Source organism: Equus asinus, chromosome 7 (genome assembly GCF_041296235.1).
Source record: "Equus asinus isolate D_3611 breed Donkey chromosome 7, EquAss-T2T_v2, whole genome shotgun sequence".
In the NCBI taxonomy this organism is placed as follows: Eukaryota; Metazoa; Chordata; class Mammalia; order Perissodactyla; family Equidae; genus Equus; species Equus asinus.
The window spans coordinates 72,071,802-72,098,303 of NC_091796.1; the positions used below are offsets into that span (position 1 = coordinate 72,071,802).

General features: G+C 40.7%; 1 protein-coding gene across 5 annotated transcripts in view; it reads left to right on the top strand.

Annotated features, from left to right (window-relative positions):
• The window catches only part of SYT16 (synaptotagmin 16), a 260,034-nt gene that overhangs the window by 208,949 nt on the left and 24,583 nt on the right, over positions 1-26,502 (top strand). For 4 of the 5 annotated variants that reach the window (XM_070513730.1, XM_070513729.1, XM_070513728.1 and 1 more), the window contains 3 exons: positions 12,871-13,083; positions 18,408-18,667; positions 23,980-24,420. In XM_070513730.1, the coding sequence (XP_070369831.1) occupies positions 12,871-13,083; positions 18,408-18,667; positions 23,980-24,420 (914 nt within the window). The remainder of the gene's footprint in view (positions 1-12,870; positions 13,084-18,407; positions 18,668-23,979; positions 24,421-26,502) is intronic. The other variant, XM_070513731.1, reaches the window with a different exon arrangement.

Below are 26,502 nucleotides of genomic sequence, written 5' to 3' on the forward strand. Positions count from 1 at the left end.
TAACAGTCACAGCCATGAGTATGCATGTCGATGACAAAACAAGCCGACGAAAGAAGCATGATTAGCAATTTCCACGTTTCTTTAATATTCATTTGTTTTATTACCTACTTCTGCTTGTCAGCATATGTGTGATAACAGGCACCCAAGCCTTAGAAATTTTATGGGAAAAATGGAACATTTAGAAAATTTTTCATTAATTCTTCTGCAGATGGAGAAAAGTTATTCATTGTCTAATTTTCAGGGGCATCCTTGGGGGCTGCTAGTCTAATACATGCATAACACTGCTTCATATCTGATGTATGAATTGTGTGACATTTTTGGAATGTGGCTTTTATTTTTCTTTTAAAAAAGCTGTTACTTAGCTAAGTTAGTATTCGCAGTCTGTTTCTGACCAGTTGTCGTGCTATATTTGGATATATTTACTGTAGGTTAGGTGCTGAGGAGACTGAAAGTGCCTTGTACAAGTGTTCTCTGTAGCTTGACTGGGCTCTATTGTAAGATAAAACAAGAACTTTGGAGACTGCCTTGAGGATGATTTGCAGCCTGAGATGGGAAGAGGGGGCAATGAACTAAACAGTTAGAAATTCAGGAACTCACAACACCTGCAAATCACCAGATCTGTTTATCATCTTTCTCAGCCTCAGTTACACAGCCCAGGCCCTTCATTTTAGTATCCATGGCAATGGGATTTTTTTTTTGTCTTCCTAATCAGAACATTTGTAAATTAAAATGTTGATTCTTATTTGCTTATGAGGATTTATTGGAGTGATAGAGAACTGTTGGGGGTTGGGGAAAAGAAAGCAAAAACAACCATTCTGGTTTTATGTTTCTTCTGCAGATGCAGAAATTTAATTATCAGGTCACCTCACTTCTCAGCAGAGTAAATTACAGTCTTGGTCATTAATTTGTATGTAAATGCCACCATTGTAGGAAAACAACACAACACTTGGTTCTATCAAGAAATTCCCTTGTAGGAGGCATACAAATTAGAGAGCAGGGCTTCAAAGAATCAGAGAGATTGACAGCTTAGGACTTGCTCTTGTCCAGGCGAGTCCTGCTGCAGTGATGAAACGGCTTACAGTAATTGTCAAAGCCAAGTGTTCAGAACACATTTGTACTTGAGAGCTCAAATAGTGAAAAACGAGGGCCCAGTGAGGACAGATACAGGTCTGTTCAGAATACCACCTGTAGTGTAGGCTGTGTGTGACTTCCACAGTCAGAGCTGATCACCCTCAATGCTTTCCTGATTGGTTTGGCCTCTTCTCTTGCCTTGGATAGGTTTGGCCTAGCAGGGAAGAGAAATAAGCTTCAGAGCGGCTAAAGTAGCCCTGGATGTGGGGCTTATCCCTTAGGTGAATAAATAGCAACACACATTCCTACCCAGGGATGCATGATCTAGGCAAACACTTTTGCCCATGGGGATAAATATGGTGGACCACGTATGGCAGCAGGGGAGTCCAGGTTGTCGCAGTGTTATCTGTCTTCAGGGTTAGATGGGTCTGAATTTAGTTAGTGGCTGTTGGGAAAAGGGTTCAATAACCAGAGCCAGAGAGAGGTCAGACAAGAGCTAAATTGTGGGTTGCGTTTCAAGGCTTATCCAGGAACTCAGAATATGAATCAGAAAGCCAGAAGAACTTCCCGGATAGACACAGTGGGGATTAGAGAGATGCTCTGTTTGGTGGGCACTCTGGTCCCCAGACTTATTTCCTAGGATTGGAATGGGAGGACAAGTTCTAAACCTCACTGGCTTTGAGCGTTCTCAACTGTGCAGAAATGGCTCAAGGCTGGGGCTAGCTGAGTCGTAGGGGACCGTCCTCAGTGACTCGATGCAGGAGAGAGGTAAGGCTCCCATGGGATATCGCCTTACTTCAATCCACTTTTTAAAAACATTGAAGTGCAATAAACTGCGTGTTTATAAAGTGTATGATTTGGTGAGTTTGACATACAATACTTGTGAAGCTATCACCACAATGAAGAAAAAACATTTACCTCACTCCAAAAGTGTCCTTATGCCCCTTGGTAATCCATCCTTCTCCCTAACCCCACCTCAGGCAACCACTGATCTGTTTTCTGTCACAATATATTATTTTAAATTTTATAGACTAACATATAAATTGAATCATATAATGTGTGCGCCTTCTTGACTGTTTTTTTTCACTCCACTTGGTGCTTTCGAGATGTATCCAGGTTATGGCAGGTATAAATGTTCGTTCCTCTTGATTGCTGACTCCATTGTATTGATGCACCGCCATTTGTTTACCCATTCACCTGCTGCTGCTCTTTGGGATTGCTTCCAGATTTCGGTTATTACAAATATAAATTTCTATGAGCATTTGTGGTAAAGTCTTTATGTGAACATGTGGTTTTTTTGTTTTTTGTTATTTTCTCTTAGGAAAATATCCAGCAGTGGAGTGGCTGTGTCATGCGGTCAAATATACGTTTAAATTTTGAAGAAACTGCCAAAGCAGTTTTACCATTTTACATTCCCACCGGGAGCATTCAAGGGCTCCAGAAGCTTTACTTTCTTGACTTTGATATGGTTAATTTTTAAAAATTTTATTGGCATCTCATTTTGGTTTTAATTTGTATTACCCTTCTGATTACTAATGTGGAGCATCTTTTCATTTGCTTATAGGCCAATTGTACATATTAGTTTGTGAAATATTTGTTTAAAATTTCTTATTGGGTTGTTTGTATTGAGTTGGATTATTATTGAGTTGTAAAAGGCCTTTCTATATTCTGGATACAAGGCCTTCATCTGACACGGTGTGTAAATAGTTTCCTTCAGTCTATGGCTCGTCTTTTTCATTTCTTAATGAAGTCTTTCAAAGAGCAAAAGTTTTTAATTTTGGTGAAGTCTAATTTATAAGTTCTTTTCTTTTATGGTTCATGCTTTTGTGTATCTTCAGGTTTCAAAGATTTCTCCTATGTTTTTTCCCTAAGAGTTTTATAGTTTAAACTTTTACAATTAGATCTATGATTAATGTACACACACGCATAGTATGAAATAAGGGTTGATGTTCACTATTAGTACCCAGTTTGCTCAAGCATCATTTTTTGAAAAGACTTTAATTTCCCCATTGGATTGGCTTGGCAACTTTGTAAAACAATTGACCATACTCATGTGGGGCTATTTCTCGACACTAATTCTATTCTATTAATTTATTAGTTTATCGTTTTGCCAGTAGCAAATTGTTTTGACTAGTGTAGCCATGTAATAAGTCTTAAAATCAGATAATTTGAGACTGCCACTTTGTTCTTTTGAAAAATTGTTTGGAATATTGTGAGTCCTATATGTTTCCTTGTACGTTTTAGAGACTACTTGTCAAATTCTACAAAATATCTGCTTGGATTTTGATTTGGATTGCATCAGATCAGTAGACTAATTTGGGAAGATTAACGTCTTAATATTGAATCTTCTCTATTTCCTCTCAGGAATATTTTATTGCTTTTAGTATAGTAGTTGGATGCCTCTTGTTAAATTTAATCTTAAGTATTATTGTATTTTGATGCTATTGTAAACAGAAGTTTTAAAAATTTCATTTTCAATTTGTTGTCAGAAAATAGAAATGGAATTGATTTTTATATAATGGCTTTCCTAACCTCACTAAGTAGTCTCCTCATTGATGTTAGCTGTAGAGTTTTGGTAGATTCCCTCTTTTTCAGATGGGTGACTATCCCTAGTGTGCTGGGATTTTTTGTTTGGTTTTTATCAGAAATTCATGTTGCACATTGTCAACTTTTTATGTACCTGTTGAGATGATTATTTGATTTTTCTTTTTTATTGTGTGAATTTGGTGAATTACATCAATTGCTTTTAGTGTTTAAACCAATTTTGTATTTCTAGGATAAACCTCATTGGTCATAATGTATGATCCTTTTAATACGTTACTCGATTTCATTTGTTAATATTTTGTTAAGTATTTTTAGTAAGTGTGATGTATAGGATACAGGTGTATAATTTTCTGTTCTTGTGATGTCTTTGTCAGGTGTTTGTAGTAGGACTATGCTGCCTCATAAAATGCTTGAGAAATATTCTCTCTTCCTCTGCTTTCTGTAAGAGTTGTATAGATATTGGTATTATTTGACAGTTATAGAACTTTCTACCCCAAAACTTCAGAATACTCTTTCTTTTCAAGTCCACATCATCCCAAGGGACTATATGTTGGGTCATAATACAAATCTATATATTTATCCATATATAAATCTATATTTTTAGTTGCTGTATCAACTATTGAGAAGAGGGTGTTAAAATCTTCAACTTTATTTGAAGTTTTCTATTTCTCCTTTAAATTGTATTAGCTTTTCCACCATGTATTTTGAAGTTCTGTTAATAGGTGCATATACATGATTTTGTTTTGCTGAATTGATCACCTTATCGTTATAAAATATCCTTCTTTATCTCTGGTAAAACTCTTGCTTTGAAGTCTACTTTGATATTAATATATAAGCTTCCTTATGCTTACAGTGTCCATAACTTATCTTTTTAGATCCTTTGACTTTTAACCTGTCTGTGTATTTATATTTAAAGTGTGTCTCTTAAAGTCATCATATAGTTGGGTCTTGCTTTTTTATTCAGTTTGACAATCTCTTCTTTCAAAGGAGATATTTATTTTGTTTGCATTTGCTGTATGAACATTATTGGGTTTAAGTGTGTCATTTTGATGTTTTTCCATTTGTTGCATCTGATTTTCATCTTCTCTTGCTCTTACCACTTTCTTTATGTGTTAATCACCTATTTTTTTAGTATTCAATTTAAATTTCTCTGTTAAATTTTTAGCTATACCTATTTGTGTTTTCTTTTTTCTCAGTGGTTTCTCTAGGAATCACATAAACATCCTTAGTTTATCACAGGCTTTGAGTTAATATCATACCACTTCCCAGCATTTGCTCTTTGTGTTACACCACTTTACAAGGACTTATGCTTGGCAACAGTATAAATCATTTGCCTCTCCTCTCCTTTGTGTTATTGTTATCTCATGTTGTACTTCTCCACACTGTTGCAATCTCACACTGCAATAGTATGTATTTTCTTCAGTTATTTTTTAGAAAAAGTAAAAGAAGAATACATCAAATATTTTTTTATTTACTCACATATTTACCATTGCTATTATTGCTCGTCACTTCTTCCTGTAGATCTGAGATTCAGTCTGTTGCCAGTTCCCTTATACATGAGGAACTTCCTTTAACATTTCCTGAAGTGCAGGTCTGATGAGTTCTCTATTCATTTTTGTAAAAATGTGTTTATTTTGCTTTCCTTTGAGAAGGACATTTTCTCTGGATATAGAATTCAGTGTTGACAATTTTTTCTTTCAGCACTTAAACATATCATTCTATTGTGTTCTAACTTCCAATGTCTCTGAGAGAAGTCAGTTTTCATTTGTATTATTGTTCTCCTGTATGTAATGTGTTTTTCTTTTTCTTTCTACTTTCAAACATTTTCCTTCATCTTTGGTTTCAGCTGGCTGACTATGATGTGCCTAGCTGTTGAATTTTGAAACTAGATTGCTGAAATTTTTTGATCTCTATGTTGACTTTTTTCACCAAATTTGGAAGATTTTCAGCCATTATTCTTCAAATATTTTTCTTCCACATTTGTTTTTGTTTTGTTTTTTTCCTTCTTGGACTCCAGTGACACATACTTTAGACAACTTGATATGCTATTCTTATTCACTAAGGCTTTTTGAATTTTTTCTAAATTTTTTATGTTCTTCAGATTGATTACTTTCTATTGAGATCTCTCAAAGTTCATTGCCATCTCCAATCTGTTATAAAACCAATCCAGTGAATGTTTTTAATTTCAGAGATTTTATTTTCAATTCTAGATATTTATTTAGTTTTTTTCTATTGTTTCCATTTATCTGCTGAGATTACCCATCTGTATACTCATTATTATCACTTTTTCCTTTGATTCTTTTAACATATTTATAATAGATGCTTTGAAGATTTTGTCTTATTCATCCAACATCTGAGGCTAGTGCAATTGACTGCTTTTTTGCTTGATGATTCACATTTTTCTTGTTTCTTTATATATCTAGTAATTTTTTATTGTGCATTGGCTACTATGGATGAAATAATGTAGAATCATTAGATTCTTTCATCTTCCTGTAAAGAGTGTTGCTTTTTATTTTAGCCCACAATTACATTACTAGTTGATTCCTTTGATCTTGTGGAGTATTGGTGTTTTACTTTGTTATGTTGAGCTTGTTTCAGTTTTACTTTTAGTCTTACTTCTAAGGTTTTAGTGAAAAACTTGGGGTATCTACCAAGCCCCTCTCACTTGGCCAGATTCAAACTTCAAACTCAGTTTCCTCTGAGGTAGGCTGCAGCCAAAATGTCTGCTCAAATTCTTAGCCCTCTAGCTGTTCCATTTTCTGTTGTTTGAACTCTCCCCCATGCATTCATAGTTCATGTTTCAGCCAAGTGTTTGAGCTAAATTCATATGCAGATTTTGTGGTTTCATCTCTGTGTTTCCCTCATTTCTGGGGTTTCCCCCTCTATTTCAAGCTGCTTTGGCTGCCCTGAATTCTATGCTCTGACACCTCGAGTCAATAAGGCTTTTGATTTCTGCTTGAGTCCTAGATGTCCTGTGCCTCCTAAACTTAGGAGTACTTTTAGCAGGAAGGTGGTGTAACTGTATATCTCACCCAGTGATGGTTCCTTCTTTCAAAACCTAGACCCCCTCTAGGTTTTGCCTGCTCTTGCTCACTCTCTGTGCCTTCAAATAGTTGCTTTAAATTTTTTTCATGAATTTTTATAATTGTCATTAGTAGGTTAGTTCAAATTACTTACTCTGCTGTTATCAGAACTGGAATCCTCAATATTATAACTTACTTTTCCCTAGTGTAGTGATCCGTATGTTACTAATTTTAATAAAAGATTTTCTATTTGACTCACTCATATCTAACTATTACAAGTGCCATCTCTTTGTTCATATATGAAATGGAGTTGTCAAAACATCTCATACAAGGTGTAAGGTGACAGGTGTGCACAAGAGAACCAGATGCTAATCCTTCCTCTGCCACTAACTAGTTATTTGACTATAGATAAGTCTCTATTTTGTACAATGAGGGAGTTAGGTTGTATCAATGTTTTTCAAACTTCTAAAAAGTGTCAGAACTCCTATTTTTTCTCCAAAAGAACCTTATAAAAATACAAACCATATTAAAGCAAAATAGCCCTGATGATAGAGAGGGTATAGCTCAGCCTGCTCAGTCCAACACCCACATGTCCACTTTTATAGTGACATTGCAGCTCCTTTGTGGAACCCTAGACCTCCACAGATCACAGTCTGAAAAAAAAATCAATGCTGGATGATTTATAAAAATCTTTTCCTATCCTGCCTGAGTCCAAGAATGGCTGGATTGTGCATCTAGAAATGTGGCCATTTTCTTAGGACCTGAAATGGGCAGCTGTGACCTTTGACCTCCCCTCTGCTTTTTCACTTTAACCCCTTTCTTGTCCTTATTTCTATCCTTATCCAGCCACCATGGGCAGATATTTGCTGTGAATATTTGAGAAGTCTGGTGTATAAGGGATTTCCTGCAGTTGTACCTAAAAGTAGCACCCAGGTACTGCACCACCAAGCACAACCCACCCCCGCCTATCTCTACTTCCTGTCTACAAGATATGACCAGTACTTCCCTCCACCTAATTGCTTCTTTGTGAGTGGGAGGGAATTAATGAGCTTGGAGCTGTGCTGATCATTTATAAATTCTTTCTCCATCTGTAAGACAGCAGCAGACAGGCTTAAGAAATCCTCTCTTTGCATCACCAGTTGGTGGTTTTGTTGCCTTGAAAGAAACAACAAAATGAGCAGGTGTTGGGTACTGCCCACATCCAGACAGCATTGCCAATTCTTACATAGCGTTTCACCTCCAAGCTTGGGAAAAAGGATAATGAGGTAACGAAGGTGATACAATCCACATTGTTAGCTTAATCTTTTCCTGTCCCAGCCCTTCTTTCTTCCACTTTTCTCCTAAAACAACCCTGATGATGAGTTTTCAAGTCAGACCCTGCAAGAACAGGCGCATTCTTTCCTTGCATGTAAGTATAAGGCTTCATAAACGGGTTTCCACACGGGGCACTGCCATAATGGGGAATAATAATAATGATAGTTAACGTTTTTTGAGCATATCATATGACAGGCATGCACTAAGTGTTTTTACATAGTTTATCTCCTTTATTCCTCTCAACAACTGTAGGAAGTAAGGAATATCAAAATAAGAACACTGAAGTTCAGAAAGATTGAGGAACTTGCTTAGGTATCAAACCAGCAAGTAGAATATCCCAGATTCAAACTCAGGCAGCTTGACTCCAGATTCTGCACTCTTAACCACTATAGCCTTGACTAATGTTACACCTGACAGCAGACCCCGCCTTCTTGTCTCTTAGATGTGGAAGATGAAGATGGCATTTCCTCTGCCTCTCCTTACTTAACCTAGAAAAAAATTCATTAAAAATTAGAGGGAGGGACATCCTGACTCCATTGTAGTAGGGACTCAACATTGATGGGTCTACAGACAGCCCTGCCTGTCAAAGGTGTGAACTTCCTACCCATGCATGAAGCCCATGGTAGCACCTCAATAGTGTGTGGACCCAGGGTGCAGCTGGGTGGGCATTCGTCAGAAAGAGTCCAGAAGAGTCTAACTTCTCTTTGGTGGTGGATATTTAGGTGATTTCTAGATCTGTGTTCTCTGATTGAGTGAGAGGAACAGTCTCAGCTTCAAGATGTATGCACGCCACTGGTAACTATGCAACTGTTTTTCTGTTATATTAGCAAGCTAATTGGATGAAAGAGTGAAGATTTTAGCAAAAATTCCCACTGTGCTATTTCCCAGATACTTACCTTGAAAGGGGTTTGAACTTGGTATTTATTTGGTGTGTCAGAAAGTAGTATCTTATCTCTGAAATAAGTGCCATGAGTTAAATGAGACTTTGTGATTTTCAAAGATTTAAGTTGAATGAAATCCAGATCAGCTATATAGTTGTCGACATAGACTCATTCCAAGGCAAATAGCTGGGATCTTTCAAAAAGGTGAGTCAAAATTTGAATTTGAAAAAATAACCCATTGGCTAGAGAGCTTGCAAAACAATGTGGCAAAACCTTGGGCACTGGGGACCTGCATTTGGTCCTCCCTGGGTATAACCAGGGGCAGGTCACTTTGCTTCTGTGGGCTTTGGTTTCTCTTTGTGAAAATGAGGGAATAGATGGATGCTCATGAAAATCCTTTCAAGCCCAACCTATGTGATTTTTGTCTTCTTAGTGATAAGACACAATAGTGTAGATTTCAACTAGGATTTAGGCAGTTTTTTCTTTGAGGCAACAGATGGTAGAGGGAGCATAACATGGTCATTAACAAGACTGACTTTCGAGCAAGATAGCCTGGGTTTGAATATTGGTTCTACTGTTTATTAAGTGTTACGACTGTGGCAAATTACTAACCTCACTGTGCCTCAGTTTCTTCATCCATAGAATGGGGATAATAAAGTCCCTTTTTCATTAGATTATTGTGAGGAGTAAATATGTTAACCTATGTAAAGTTCTAGAACAGTTCTTGGCACATGATGAGTGCTGTTCGTGGGACTGCTTTTATTATTGTAATAGCACCACTGTTTCTGTTGCTGCTTCTATTACTGCTCGGCGGTTTTTAGGAGGGGTGGCAGGTTTCCTTTTTAGATGGATAATTTCCTGAGATCCTTGGGGAGTGAGGCTTAGAATATCAAGTGCAGTTGTGTTTATAATTCCACGAGGAGCAATAGGCCAGTTACACTGCAGCCTGCCTGTATGCATTCACTCCCACAGGGACTGACTGTTTTGCCACTGCTCTGCCCTTCTCACAAGGAAGCAACCTCCTGGCGGATTTCAGGGTGGAAGTGGCAAAGCCCCTTCTCACCTCACTCTGAAAAGTAAGCTAGGTGTGGCTCTAGTGTCCCGATGCAGTGATGTCTGATGATACGCACAGTGGCTAAGGACACAGATTCATGTTCAAGTCCTAGCTTTGTTACTTTGCTAACTTTGTTGCATAGGACAAGTTACTTAACATCTCTGTGTCTCTGTTTCCTATCTTTACAATGGGAAGAACAATAATAATCCCTTCTTTATGGTGTTGCTGTGATGATTAACTGAGATAATATATACAAAATCTCAAGAAGGTGTTTGACATATAGTATATGTTTGGTAAATGAGAAATATTATAATTGCTTTTCTGATTATCATAGCAAATGAGGAGAATCTTTGGTCTATGGATAATCAGTGACTCATGGGAGAAAAAATCAAGGACCACATACTCATAAATTAATGAATTCTACTTACTGATTTTATACATGAGGAAATGTCCATGGTGTAACTACTCACTTAATTTGCAACTGATGACTTATGACTGTTTAAATTTTAAATAACTAGCCTAGTATTACAAATGGAATGGACTCTCAGAGTTGGAAAGAGCTCCAACAGATGCCTAATCCACTCACCCCTCCCGTGCGTGTATCCCTCTGCCTCTTCCCTGGTGCTTAGCTGGTCCTGCATTGTAAAGGTGGAGAGTTTCGTTTTGCTCCTGTTGGTCTCTAGATCTCTCCCATGTGTGATGGTCCATCCTACACCAGAGTGCTGTGTCCAGCATGTTGGGACACGAGGAGACTGCCCATTGTGATGGTTTTCTATTGGGACAGTCTTGGCGTATTAGTGGAAAATGCAGTCTCTTCTGACGCTTAGCCTTTCAGGCCCCCCCCCACAGTGCTGGTCACAGTCAATAGAATTGAGTGAGCTGACTCGGATGTGTTCTTGCGTTCTTGGATCAGCTGCCCCATAAAGGAGAAACAGATCAAATGTTGATGCCTGTGAGCAGGAAGTCTGGAGTCGGGGAATTAAATCTAGAAAAGACCTGGGAAATGCTCCAGATGTTAGAAATGATCCACAAATGATGAAACGGGGCCAGAGAGGTTAAGAGACTTGGCCACCAGGACTCAGTATGCGGAGTGAGAGTTCTCTCCCCCACCTCTCTCTGGTTCTCCAGCATGGTGACCACACATGTGGCCTCTCAAGACAGGCTGCTTTGATTCAGATTTTGATTCTACCCCTGACTGGCCCTGTGGTCTTCAGCCAATTCTCTCTGCCTCGATTTTCTTACAGGGAAAATGGGAACAATAATAGGGGTTTTGTGTGGATCAAATGAGATCATATGTGTTAGGCACTTGGGACAGTTCCTGGCACATAAAAAGCACTCAGTAAGTGTTTGTTATTATTACTGATCTTCCAGAGAACCTCAGGAATATCAACTTTTAATACAGAGAATAAATGTTTTGACCAGGCTAGTGTTTAAAGTGTTTTCTCTCACTTAAAATATGGCTTTTTATTTCTTCTTAGCTTCTGGTTCAGAAGTGACCTTCAGAGCCCACCTGTGAGTGAGCAGCCATATTCTTCCCTGGGATCACTGTGTGACTTTTGGTGGAAGGAGGAAATCATTAAAAAATAATTCCCCATTATTTATTATTTCCGATTCACATTCAGCAAATATGTGCAGAGTAGTCTGCCCCATGCCTGGCACAGAGATAGACCTGTGGGACACAAAGGTGGGCGGTCGGGTGTGCCCCTCCCTGTCATGGTGTGTACAGGGTAGGCGTAGTGGTTGGCAATAAATAGGTAATTCTGCCACAGCGCTGGAGGGAGCACTGACGGGGCAGGATAGAGAGCTATTTACAATACCTGGAAGGGGCCCTGAGTCTCATTTAAGGTGTCGAGGAAGGGTTTTCTAGAAGAAATGATTCAGCTGAGACCTGAATGATGAGCTGGATTCTTGCCCAGTCTAGGTGGGGGCTGGGGAAGAGGATTCCAGGCATGGGGAATCGTGTGTGAGTGTCTGTGCGGGGTGCTTTGGCTTGGGAGAAAATACTGGTTGTTCACCAATTTATTGAACACGTAACAAGTATTTATTAAGCTCTTACTATGCAGCAGGCATGGTTTTACATAATGGGGAGACATCAGTTCACAAAACTGGTGATGTCTAGTTTCATGGAAGTTATGGGAGAGAAGAGAGAAATAAAGATGATAGGTGCTGTGAAGAGAGCTGCTTAAGGTGGGGCATTGGGAGTGTTTAGGGTGAAGTGAAAGTCCAGCTGAGACCTGAATGGGGAGAGGAGCCAGCCACATAAACACTCACCCAGAGGAGGGAGCCTTCCCGGCAGCAGGAATGACAAAGGCAGAGAACTCCAAGGCAGGAAGGATCTGGAGAAACCGAGAGGACCGGTGTGGGGGATGTGGGGAAAGTGGCACAAACAATTCAAAGGTGTTTGGATTGGGTTGTTGGTGCTGAGAAAGGCTCAGAACATTTCTAGTATAACCTAGTGTTTTGTTTTTAAACCAGACACACAGTATGGGTGTCTCTTTTGAAAACCAGGAAGCTTTTGTTAAATCTCAATTGCAAATATCTCTTTTCTGAAGTGGGGCTTGGCTCCATGTGTTCCAATAAATGAGCTGAGGTAAAGTGCATATTTTCTGTCATTGCTGACTAGAACTGCACATGAGGCACGTGCCCATGCAATGGTCCTGTTCCCGGTTAGGAGCAAGTGTCAGCAACCTAACGCATCAGTGGGGCTGCTGGCTCAACAAAAGGGCCCGTTACGTTGATTACAGGTGTCCCAAAGGTTTCTCCTGGGTTCTAGCCATATATTTCTAATTTCTCTCATGAGCCTTCTCTTCCTGTTTTATTCCTTTGGACTCAAATTTGTGCTTCAAACGTACTTTAAGTTCTTTCTATCCCATTTGGGCCTGCTTTACCCAGACTAATCGTCCACATTCTTTGTTTTCCTGGAATATCATCTCGGTGCTCTTTTGGGTCCCTCAGGAGACTCATGGCTCTTGTTTGCTCCCAGTTGACAGCTTTGGAGATGATGGAGAGCCGTGCACATCTTCTGACAGTGACGAGGAGGTGATCAAACAATTTGAGATTTCCGTGTCGCGGTCCCAGAGTTTCCGTTCAGGAGCATCTGAGAAAGGAAAGCAGACAAGATTTGAGCAGAAACCCAAATTCAGCTGCTTGCTTTCTACCCACGAAGAGGATGGCACAGAAGTGTCTGCTTGTGGAGGTATTCTTTGCAACAAACCCTTCCTTTATCCAGACCAGGGATGGCCAATGGTAAGAGTGTTCATGAGTTACCTCACTGCGCTTGCATCTGAGAGTCCAGAGAGGAAGAGAACATGAGGAGGACCCAGGGCTCAGACAGGGCAGAAGGGCTGCTCCTAACCTCACAGGGGGGCCATCATGCAGGGGACAAGGAGGGGGAAGGATCAGAAGTGCCCAGGTCTTGACCCCTGATTTGTGGGACCCCTTCCTTCTTGTAGGTTACTGCTTTGTACATTTTGAACAGTGACTAGAATGGTATTTATCAAGCTTTTAAAAATCTTATTCTCTTCTGATATGTACAAAAATTTCACCTACCTGTCTTCTGACATTGAGATGCTGTGCCCTTTTCCCCCAATTGGAGTCGTGGAGTCTATTTTCCATGTATCTGAATAGCCTCAGAAGATTTTTGAAGGTTTTCTTTTAATAGCTTGTATTATTAAAACAATAGGTATGTTTTATCTTCCAAATAAAAATAGGTACTACGATAATATTGAATAACCTTTTTCAAACAACACATGCCCTGCATGCTCTCCCTCGTTCCCTGTAGTTTCTCTACCATCCCTCACATGAGAATTACTGGGCAAGGGCAAGGTCATATGCCATCCTCTAGCATCTTCATACTAAGTTCACCTGTCACCAAGGGGAGGAAGATACTTAGAGGGAGGGTCAGCACAGCTTGGGACGGTGGATAGGTGTTGTTGAGAGTCCTCCTCCCTCTCTGCCATTTACACAAGATGACCTGCAAAAAGAATAGTACAATATGTCTTAATGCTTTCCAGAGTGAAGGTCAGGCATCTCCCTGACTCCTTGATGCCCAGAACCCTGAGGAGGCACAGGACATTGGACCAGGGAAGGGTCTGTGAATTATATTTGGTAAAAACCTAGAGAAAATGTCACGCCATCCACCTTGGTGACCTGATCTAAATGATCTGGGTTCTCTAATCTTTCCCTTCCTTTTGGGCATGTGATCGGTCAATGGGGGCATAGTTGTAGATCTTCCATGTTTTTCATTACTTGGCAGAGGAAAGAGAAAAAGGAGAGTTCAAAATTGAGAGAAGATAACAGAGAAGAAATTCTGACTTGACCATGTGGATAAGGCAGGCAAAAAAAGAACAAAGGAAAAAAAAGAGAGTTGACATAAAAGAACTCTATTTTTGAACAGGAATATAATAATTTACTATCCATCATGTAATTTTACTTATTGATATGGGTCAACATAGCATAGTTTATTGCTGTTCTTTTTAGCCCAAAGTAAGCCAAGCAATAAATGCCTTGTGTAACAAAAGCGTGATAACAGCAGCTACTGACCCTCTGTCATCTCACACCCTCTCCCCTCTCAGCTCTCCAGTGCTATGTCCCAGCATTCCTTTCTCTTCATTGAGAGGGCGAATGTGAGCTCATGAAAGTCAATAGCCATTGACTGCCTAGGAGTAGCTCATTTAATTCTACAGCTAATGGCCCCTTTCCCAGAAGCCCAAGTATCCAGTTTCTGATTTATACAAATGGCTGATGTCTGAGAGTTGTGACTACTGCTCTAACCTTTACCATTCCTAGAATTAGCAACAACTTCTGTCATAAATGGTGATTCTGAATTTTTTTGGGAGATGGTGATAGAAAAGGTAAATTTTTCTCTCCTGGAGGGAGGAAAAAGTCTACTACAGTGAACAAATTACCTGTAGATTCTGTAGAAAGTCAGGAGTTTCATAGGAATGAATAACTGCATGCTACATTTTAGGTTGTCAAATGCCACGGAAATGTTAATGTAATTTTTATTGCATGATTTTTTTCTGTGTCATTTCTTTTCGTTCATTGTTAGATCAGTGAATTTGTTTCAGCAATGAAGAATAATGACGAGATTAAGCATGCACCCCAGAGAGGAATTTTCTTTTGCTTGTTCTCTATTTAGCTGTTTTTCACTCTACCTTAAACATGATTTTCTAAGATAAAATTTAATTGTAGACAATTCTTCCACCTTAAAAATGTATTTAAAATGTTGGACCAGTGGAATTAAAGATCCAAATCCAAGTAAAATCTGACCATAAATGAGTTACTGTAGGTTGTCTCATGTTTCATCATACGTGAGATCGTTCATTCTAGATGGCATGGTGAGATTATTAGAACTCAGGCCATGCTCTCTTCATAGTCTAGGAAAGCTCTCTCTTTCCCCACATATCTGACTTAGTGTTATTGTGCATTAATTGTCCTGTATTCTCGATAACGTCAAAGAGGGTTCGGGCTAAGTGATCTGGATCAGAGACTGGGCATCAGGTCTCTGGTGTGAAAGGTGGGCTGCAGAATAATAGTCCACTTACTGAGGCTTTTATTTTGGTTTTGTTTTTGAGCAAAGCCTTATTTTTGCTTGTGAAATATTTTGTTCTTAGGGTGTTTCATAAAAGCTAGATGTTGCCTTCCTGGTGTCGTTTAAAACAGCTCAATTACTCCCAGATTCTGTGCTCAGTTTTGTTTGGGATGGTCTATCAATCAGGATTTTAAATATGTCAAGGTGATGTCAGGGTGATACGTATATAAAGAGATTTATTGCAAAGAATTGGCTTATGCAGTTGTGGGGGCTGGCTAGGAAACAGATACGCAGCTCTGAAATCCATAGGGTAGGCTGAAACTCTCAGATCTGAGTGGAAGCTGCTGAGAATAGGTGAAATTTTCTCTTCTCCAGAGGTGCCTCCGTTCTTTTCTTAACGCCTTGGAATTGACTGATGATGTAGGATAATCTTTACTTAGCCAACTGCTGAAGGGCTTTAATCATGTCTACAAAATACCTTCACAGCAACATCTAAATTAGCATCTGATTGAATAATTTGGGTCCTGTAGGCTAGCCAAGTTGACACATAAAACTGACCATCATAGTCGGTAAGCAAAAATATTTGTATATGGTTGTTGGTGGGGAGGGGTTTGGGAGAGTAAAAGAAAGTGATTGGATAGTGGAGTTACACTCCATCAAAGTGGGATGTGGACTAAACGGGTTTAAGATTCCCTCTACTGAAATGAATGTAGTTGATAAGACATAATCATGCCCTATGATTTCTAGGAAGCCAGAGTATGTTTCTCTGACAGCAGGCCATTACTTTTCCATCTGTGTTTAAGGCGACATGACCTTCTTTAATCTAAAGCATGGAAAGACCGCTTTACATAATGGTGACTCACCTTTCCCTTGCCTCCTCCTTGCAGCTTGACTTGTTCCCCAGATTTGTTTTTCTAATTCATCCCTTGCTTGTCTGTCAAGGAAAATGGTTTGTTACGTTAATATAGTTCTTATGTTTTTCAGTCATGAATAGCTTTTCAAAGCTTAACGTAGCTTTTGAATATCCCCTTATTACCGATCTAGGTATTACCACTGTAGGAGTTAAAGTCATGAGACAATTTTATGGGGGTAATTTCTTGGCAAAGTTAGATTTTGTGCTGAAATCCTGCTGGGTGCTACACGCATTGATGGATGATCCACTGTTTAATAGGACATTTTAGTGTTCATGTATGTGAGGAATGGATGTGCTAATTAGAGCCTTAGAAGAAAATTCTGCTTTATGTTGTAGGGTTTTGCATGTGGAATATCTCTGTTCTTTTGTTTTCTGTGGCCTTTTTTTGGTTTGTTTGCCAAATAACTGAAACTGTGAATGTGAAAATTTTGTGGTGCCCTGTGAAAGTGTTTCCAAGGGGCCTGAACTAAATTATTAAGAATAACAAGACAGATAGGGGAGTTTCTCAGTGGCTTGCCATGGTTTTGCAAAATCCCAAATCAAGAGTCTGAAGTTGTGCCCTGAGGACCAAGTCTGCCTGAAGATGTTTTTATGTGGTCTGTAGAGGGTGAGAATATGTTTTTAAGTTGGCATGCTTACTATAGGTGGGTCATATACTGTCTGGTAAACCACTGTCACCACCACTCCGTATTGCTGCACACCTGGCTGCTTCAGGTATTTGTTACCTGCCTAGGCTTCAAAGTTCTTTGAAGGCTTAGGGAAACCCACTGGTGGATAACGACTGTGCGGTAGATTTATGTGGCTTAGTGCCAGGGGCTTATGCTCTAGCCAAGGCTTTAAGACTAATGGTGGAAACAATTGCTAACAGACAGTGTGTAAATAAGAGCTGAATTTATGATATATACTTTGTCTTCCCACTCACTCGTCTGGTCTATATCTCTAATTTTCTCTCATCCTGGGATGGGGGCTACTAGAGGAAACTGGAGGCCAAAGAGATAAGACATCCTTAACTACTTTTTAGATATGGGAGGCAAGTTAGGGTGAAAGCGATTGCTTAGGGAGACCTTGTCAGTTTTTTTGTAGAATCTAAGGGTAACCTAGACATGGAAGGAGAGGCGGGGATGAACAGGGCAAGGGAGTACTGAGACAGAAGGAGAGAGTAGAACAACACTAAGGTCGGAAAAAACACTGTGTCTGAAGAAGTCAGGGAAGATTCAGGAGTTGTCGGGGCTTCGGATGCACAGGAAGGAAAGGACAGGAGGCAGGGTTGGAGGACGACTGTGAGCAGAAATACACAACTAGCATTTTCATGAGCCAGTGAGATCACGTGTGACAGCGAGTTGGGAGTAAACAGTATAAAATGGGATTTGCTGGGTTGGATCAGGCCAGTTTGGGCCAGACAGGTAAGCAAGGCTAATGTTTGTGGAAGACCTACTGGCTGCCAAGTGGATATTATTTCATGTGTCCACAATGACTCTCTAATGGCTTTATCATCATTTTATAGAAAAAGAAAACATGGTTCAGACAGTTCAAATGTTCTCATTCTTAAGACAGAGCTAGGATTTAAATCCAGATCATCTGAATCCAAGTCCAGTGTTCCTTCCTCAGATCAAGCAGAGAACTTTTTACTTGAGAGAACCACTGAAGCTTTTTGAGCAGAGGGTAATATGGTGGACGTGGAAGAGAGAGGAAGAATGGTAAAGTCAGGAGACCATGTGAACTCCACAGTAGATTGTTGTTCTTGCTTTCTAGATCCGTCCCCAAAGTCTCATGGTCATTAGCTCCAACAAAAGCTAATGTATTTATTTTATCCTTCTAGCATAAATACACATCCTTTACACTTATATTATTAGAAAGTATTAAACCTTCTTCTACCCCACATAATGAACTAATGGTCTTTTTGATTATATGGACCAAGTTTATCCACTGTATGGATAGAGTTATGTTTCTGCAAGTATTATTTGGTGAATTTTGTTTTTGAGGTCTTGATTGGTGTAGTTGCTACTGCTCAATTTCTCTGGGGAAAAAGGTGTAAAATAATACATTTAAAATAATTTCCTTATTGCAAATTTAGATTTGGATGGAACCAGCCAACTGAATTATTCTGAGGATCTGTCTCATGGTGAAGATGACCCCACTGCTGTCCACTCACAGTCATTCCTGGGTGAGGTGGGGGATACCAGGCACCATGGTGCATCTCCCCAAGAGACCAATGAGGTTCACAGCCTCCAGCACCGGTCCACAGAGGGCAGCTTGGAGATAGAGACAGCGTTCAATAACCGGGGATTTGAAGATTCCTATGCCACCGACAGCTCTTCCATGTGGAGTCCAGAGGCAAGTCATTTGTTTTTCATTCTTTCGTTGCTTGAGTGCTGTGTGCCCTCTGGCTCGTTCTTGCTCTCTCTCCCCTCTCCCTTCCCTCCTCTCCCATCTCTCAAGAAAAAATTTCTCTGAAAAGGAAGCGTTGCCTTGAAAAACAAAGACCTAAAGAGCCTTTATTTGAAATAAATTTTTGTTCATATGACCAAGGCCCAGCCCATATATGTATCAATAAAAGAATCATAAATAAATTTCTATCAAAATAGAAAAAAAAAAAGAGAAGAAGAAGCGTGGCAGAATGGACCCAGCAACAAACAGGCTTCTTTTTTATCTATGTTTTTAGTTCTTTAGAGAGACTGGTTTATTTCATTCATGGTTTCAATTAAGTGGAATCTATTTTTATTTACCCAAAATCTTAAGTTATGATTGAGTATGAGAATTATTTGAAAATTAAACTAAAATACAATGGCCCTTCAAATGAAATTATACAAGATTTTATGATGAGGATCTTGCAGTATGAGTATATTTGTTGGCTTTGAATGAATTGAAGATCCAGGAGTTGGCATTAGTCTATAATGACCCTCTGGCCATTGACTTTCCATTTTGGAATAAATCTCTAACAAAATATGCTTCTTCTAAATTTCTTTGGCAATTAAAACTTGCTCCAGAATATGCCTAACCACACAGCAGTATGACTAGAGGTGATGATGATAGAAACTACCATTTATCAAGCAATTATGATGTGCCAGTCTCTGTGATAAGGATTTTACAAACATTATTTTATCTTCTAGGCATTCATGGCTATTCTTTATTAGCTAGATCCCTCCTATTATGATTCTATGACATTAGGAGATATTAAGTAGTAGCGTCTATACCTACTTTGAAATTCATTTTGATGAAATAAATCATATAAGTATACAAAACTTTAATATAATTTGTGGGGCTAGGGGAAGGCAAAGGGTGAGTGAATTTTGTTAGCATCAGTCTGACTGAGAAAATAAACAGGATGAATCTCTTCTTATGACCTGGACTATCATACACACCAAATGCTCATCAAGGAGAATAAAAAAATCACAGAAAGTCATGTTCCAAAGCTTTACTGCTAAGACACTGGGCGTGTAGAGAGAGCATAAGGAGGTGTGCACGTGTGCACACATGCCCTTGTGTTGGTGTTACTGCTGAGGACCAGAGGTGGTCAGTCAGATCTGTGATCTGTGGCTTGTTAATGTGGCCCTTCATATAGAGACACCCAAGGCTATTAACCTTCTAAGTTTGGTAAAGAAATTCTGCTTCCTTGTCAGTTTACTGCCAAGAGTCATATCAAATCCCACACAATAACATTTAACATTTAAAAATATTCTTTTTTGGCTTTCTCACCACACAAACAAAACAGAACTGTTTCCCTGCCTGTTGATACTCTGTCTCCTTCATAACTCTACCATTAGGCTGAGAATTGCTTTCTCTAGGTAGCCTCCCATTTGCCGGCCTCATGGAGCTTTAATAGAAGACTTTGTGTTGAGGGCACTAAATGTTCTCAGACTCCAAAAATACCCAGACATCTCTATGTGCTCCATTCAGCCTCCTATCTATTTTGAGACAAAAACTGTAATTTGGTGCTCCTACAGTAGAACCTCAAATGCAGCTCAGAGGCAGCTCCTGTAACTGCCTGCTTTGCAGCCTTAGCTTGCCTTAAAGAATTGATTTATTTGCCTCTTAGCTGTATTAAGGACCCTGTCTTCCCCTGCGTATCTGGCACTAGGAACATATTGTAGGTCTGTTTACTTAGGACCACACAGATGACATCAACACTATCTGACTAAAACAGAGAGGCTTTCAATTGATGGAAAAATCTGTAAACCTGCATGAGTTTTGACAATGTGGTGCAAGTATTTTCATCTTAAAGAAAAACCTGGGATATTAGAGCTAAAGGAATCATTTATTTGGCCTCAGAAGGAAACCAGTCACGCAGTGTGACTACCTGTTAGGCTGATGGATTTTCAAGCGCTGCTCTTCTCTGCTGGAAAAAGCCATCGACGTTTTCCTGCTGACCCAGAGCTTGGCAGGGAAGACAACGGGAGTGTGGCTGGCGATTTTGAGCACACAGGGAGGCAGGTGTCCCACTTTTCATCTCTGCTTTCCACTGATTAACTGGTTGGCCTTGAGAAGTTAATTAAAATCTGCCAAATGGGGATAAAAATGAAGAGATTTTTACCTTGCAGGAAGGTCAGATGGATTAGCGGTATTAACAGTACCCACATGAGGAGCGCCTTTAGTTGCCTGGTGATAGGTAAAGTGTGTTGAAATAATTAATTGCTATGAAAATACCAGCCTTCACAAATCTTTGTCTCAGATCAACCCAGGAAGGGGCTGCAAAGTCCAGTTTTCAGGGGCCGCAGCTTCGATCGTCCCCCTCCAGAGCCTGGCCGACATCTGGAGCTGTGTCCTATTCAAGGTTCTCAGGGCAGTTATTTCAGAGCTCTCCCCAGGACTCTACCACTGACCTGCAGGTGGAATGAGCATTGATCTGAATAGATAGCCTGATAGATAAGTGGAGAGAGACTTCTTAACTAGGAGATTTTTACCTTGGCATTGAAGTTGATGACAAACTGGGAACTGTTAACTAACAGAACAGGGGCCTAAAAGGATGTGAAATTCAAAGTAGCATGTGTTTCCAACTCCCGTTTCCCATCTTACTCCCTCTTCATCTTACACAGCTACTATATATATAAATAGCTATAGTGAAAAGTCTGGGGGAGAGGAAGGGAGATATCATGGTTCAACATAAGGTTTGGGATTTTGAGCATTAATACTGGTAAATCCTGGATAATCCTGGCTGGGCATATGATGTTGGGGGCAGGGAGTGAGTTATTTAGCCTTTCTAAGCCTTAGTTTCCTCTCCTATAAAATGAAAATATTAAAACCTACCTCGTTAGGTTAACATGAATATTAAAAAGATAATGTTTCTTAGCTGGATTTCCCAAAAAACAGAGGCTACTTTGTTAGGACGTGCAATCCCAAGAAGAAGAGTGAGGGGCAAGAGGGGTGAGGCAGGGAAGAAGAGAGAGCCAGTATGAGAACGTGTGATTGAGTTGGCCACCCTGTGTGACTCAAGGCTTCATCTTGTGGGACTGTACTCTAGGAAGTCATATAAACCAATCTCAGGACACCTGCCCAAGGCGGGAAAAGTGTCCTACCTTGGGCATTAAACCCACACACACTCTGGACTTTATGTACATGATGTACATGAGTGCTGAGCAGGATTCTGTAACTTTCCAAGACTTGACATCAACAGAGGGGCTTGTGGTGGGAGCTGAGAATTCCATTGCATGGGCAAGAGGTAAGACTTTGTTGGGCTGTGCCAGGCTGAAGCCACTTTGAACCCAGACAGGCTGTGCCTGTAGGGGAAGATGGAATAAGAGGTGAGGCCAAGAAGGTCTGAAGTGCATAAGAGTGGGCTTTTACAGTCTATAAAGGGTTTAGTATGGTAAACCCTTTGGTTTAAGCCCTGGCGTGAAGGAGGGCTTAGTGGATGTTAGCTATTATTACTTATGGTTCAGCAAGCAATGTAGAGATGATCAAGAGTGGGCTAAAATAGGTGGGAGTCTTAACAGAAGACTGTGACTTGATTTTTGAGTTGGCCTAACTCCTTGGAGACTTGCTTCTAATATTATATCTACACTAGTCAGTTGTATTCAGAAGTCTCTATAGCAACCACTTTTATCACTTGAAACTAAGTACCTCTGAATAGAAACACTCACACATGAATGCATGCTCAGGGGAGAGGATATAAGAAGCTTCCCTTATTTTGCAAGAAGCCTAAATTTTCTTGGTAGACTTAAGTGAATCTTAAAAGAGAGTGTGTTTATAAGATGCCTACTATGGGTCAAATCCTTTAGTTTTCACAACAACTCTATTAATGTTGGTGTCATCCCTGTTTTACTGTTGAGGAAACAGAAAGTAGAGAGGATCAAATAACTTGCCTGATGTCACAGAAGTAGTAAGTGGTAGACCTGGGGCTCCCAAGGATGTCTCGTTCCAGACAGCCATCCACTTTCACCTGAACTCTGTGGGAAAGCTTTGTTGATGAATGTGCATTTTTGAGGTGTCTTATTTTTTTTTTAAATATAGAGGTCTTTGAGTTAGCAAAGCCTGGTATTTAATTATGTAAATAAGAACTGATTCTGATTTATAGTAAGAATCAGACCAAGTTTAGTTATGGGTGAGAGTCGTGCTTTCAGAAGAAAAATCAAATTATACAGATATTGTTTACAGTTTGTTGAAGGGTGGTTCATTAGAGTAATGCAGTTCAGCTCAGCTTTCTCAGTGAGGTCATCAGGTCTGACTAGCTACAGGTGAATTGCTGCCGAAGGGTGATATTTCATAATAAGGGGGTTCGTGCTTGAAAACAGGTAGCGCCAGTCCAGTAATGAGAATAGATATTTATGGAATCTGGTCTAAGCCAGGTATTTTTCACATATATTAAAACCCCACAATGACACTCTACCAAGTAGGCATCTTAATGCTCGTTTTTCAGCTAGCATACGAAGAAGATGGTGTATTTGGTCAGGGTCAAAAAGCTAGTCAGTGGTAGAGTTATGATTTCAACCCGGGTGTTCTGTCTCCAGTCCAGTGTTGCTGTTTGCTAAATGGCTGCCGGGGATGCCCTCCTAAACCCTTGCTACTCAAGCATGATTTGAGGTCACCTATGACATCCTTCTCACTTTCTGAGAAATGCGGAACCTCAGGCCTCACCCCAGTCCTACTGAATCAGGGTCCGCAGATAATTCAAGTCCATGTGAATGTTTGAGAAGCTCTGCCCCAAACTTCTCCTCCATGTAGATTGAAAATCTGCTGAAGGATCACCTCTCTGTGACCCCGATTAGGACCCTTGTCTGTAGGAGGTCATGGCCCGTAGAGCACAGGCCCACGCTCAGCCATTTCTCCTGGGGACTCAAGGAAGAGTTATCTCTCAGCAGTTGTGTAGTTGACTAATTTCATACCTAGCATCTCAGTTGGTTTCAATGATAGTGGTCATTTGTGCTTTTTGAGATGCAGTGTATATGAAAACACTTTGCAAAATATAAAAGCTTTGTTCACTCATTCCAAAAGCATTCATGAAGGCTCTCCATATGCCAGGTACTGTACTCTCAAAGAATTCACAATCTAAAGGAGAGACAGACCAGAAAGCAGACTTTTCTAATGTACAGGGATATGCGCTAGTAGTCAACAAGGGCGTGGTTCTGAAGGAGCACAGACGGACACCATCTCTCCAAATGTAATTGGGCATTAACGTTTCTTTTCCAAATCTTTTCCTCTGTCTGCAACAGGAACAGGATGGGACCAATTTTCAGGCACCATCTGGGGTCCCAGAGCCCATCTCAAAATGTGGTGACCTAGATGTCATCTTTGAATATAGAGCTGCCAGCCAGAAGCTCACAGTGACCGTTGTGAGAGCACAGGACCTCCCGGATAAGGACCGAAGTGGTGTCAACTCCTGGCAAGTTCACGTAGTGCTGCTGCCCAGTAAGAAACAGAGGGGCAGGACAAGCATACAGCGAGGCCCCAACCCTGTCTTCAAGGAGAAGGTCACCTTCACCAGGCTGGAGTCCAGAGATGTGCCTACTTGTGCTGTCCGCTTCCGCCTGTACGCTGCCCGCAAGATGACCCGTGAGAGGATGATGGGAGAGAAGCTGTTCTATCTCAGCCACCTGCACCCAGAAGGGGAAATGAAAATGACTCTGGTTCTGGAGCCAAGAAGTAATATCAGTGTGAGTATGTGGAGTGGTGTTGCTAATGACTTGGTGTGTTTGAGGTCCTGGAATTGTTAGCTCTTGATTTAGTACATTCAGCCTGTGAATTCAAACACCTTAATGTAATTTTCCATTTGGCTCTCTTCATCCTTATAAGCCATGATTTGCACTTCATGGTACAATGGGTTTTTTTGTGCTCATAGTCTCTATAACCTGATGGATGAATTCCTCATCCATTTTAGGAAATGACAGCAGCATTGTGGTGGCGGGCATGGAAAAACAAGGAGAGGTGGCTTGTCCTTCTGGTTAGCTGATAAGTGGTCTGAACACCCATCCCCCTTCTCTGCCCCCAATATGCATTAAGATGAATCTCTGAGAAGGGGCTTTCAAGGTGAAGTCCTTAACAAGTGTGTCTGAGTCAGCTGCAACAGCAGCGCTGAACTCCAGCTGCTTCTAAGACCTTCTATGACCAGGCTTCTTCCACATTTCCCGTCCCCTGCATCCCTCAGGGTTTTAAGGAAAGGCAGCACAGCTTATGTGTCTATGAGATGGGCAACCCACTGTTGCTGTGGGTTATATGTCATGAGTGTGAGGGTCTCCTTTTAAAAACCAGGTTTAAAGATCAGGTAGCTATCTTGGGCTATTGGGCCAATCAGTCACCCATTCAAAAATGTTTACTGAGTACCTACTAGATGTCAGGCACATATGGGCAAAGGAGATGCAGGAAGGAATGAGATGGATGATGCTTCTGTCCCTGGAAGCTTTCAGGCTGGTGAGGGAGGGTGACAGTGACCAAGGTAGGCAAGGAAAGAGAGTGACGGACGCTTCTGTTGTTTAGGAAGGTCAGAGAAAGTTTCTGTGAGGTAGTGATAAAACACAGCACTCAGGGAATCAGGGCAGCGAGACTGGTGGAGGACAAGGATTTCAGACAGCAAAGGGGCACCCACAGGCGTCAGCAGGTGGAAGGAGCCTGTCGTGTCTGAGGAAGAGGAGAGGAGGCAGGAAGGCCAGAGTGCAGTGATGGGAGAGCCAGCCACTTACATGTTCAATTCCTCAAAATTAGTATCTCCACACTTGAACTCCTGATGTCTGCCTCCCTAAATCCACCCCACCTGCAGTCTTCCTATCTTGGCTAAAGGCATTTTCATCCTTTCAGTTGCTCAGGTCAAAAATCGTAGAAGTCATTTGTGATTTCTCTCCTTTCTACTTGAAATCCTCTTGGCTCTATCTTCAGAATACAACCTGAACCTGACCACCGGATTACTGCAATGGCCTCTACATGGTCTCCTGGCTTCTGCCTTTGCCCCCTACAGACTAGTCCCAACATGGGGGCCAGAAGGAGCCTTTTAATCCATAAGCCAGATCATGTCTCATCTCTGTACAAATCCCTCTTTATTCTTAAGCTCTGAGTAGGTATATCTGAAATCCTGGACAACAGAAGCCGCAGGAGGTCGGAAGGAATCCTGCACTGTAGAGCATGGGGACAGAGATGGTCATACCCCTATTTCTCTGTGCCAGGCACTGTGCTGTGTGCTGGGGGCACAGAGTTGAGTGGGGGAAACAAGAAAGAACTTTGGAGGTAAAAATGCTTCTATTCACCAGTTATTTGTTGAGCATGTTTATGTGCCAGACATTGGGCTCTGCACTGTGGACTGAGAGATTTATAAGGATTCAGATTTTGATGGAAGAGATGAGCTGTGCGGTGATGGGTGCCACAGTAGACGCTACTATAGAAACCCAGAGGAAGGGGTGATCCTCACCCCAAACTAAGAAAATACTTCATTATTGGATTATCATCATCTAGACAGCAGGGGCTATAGGGCACCAAAAGCACCAGCCCTATGGTTTACCAACTGTGTTCCATGAAAACCCAGGGCTTGACAGAGATGCCTATGACTTGGTAAACGCGATATTTTCCTACACATGTGAAGAATTTTTAATTCCTTTTAATGTGTTTATTTGTTGGAGTTTTGGATAAGTTTTAGGAAATGATTTCAGATGTTGAGAAGAAAGGTTTGAGCAAAGTCCAATGCCCTTATTCCTGGTGGGGGAAGGGGTGGCTCCAGGAGGCTATTGTCCTGCCTCCACGGGGCCCATTCC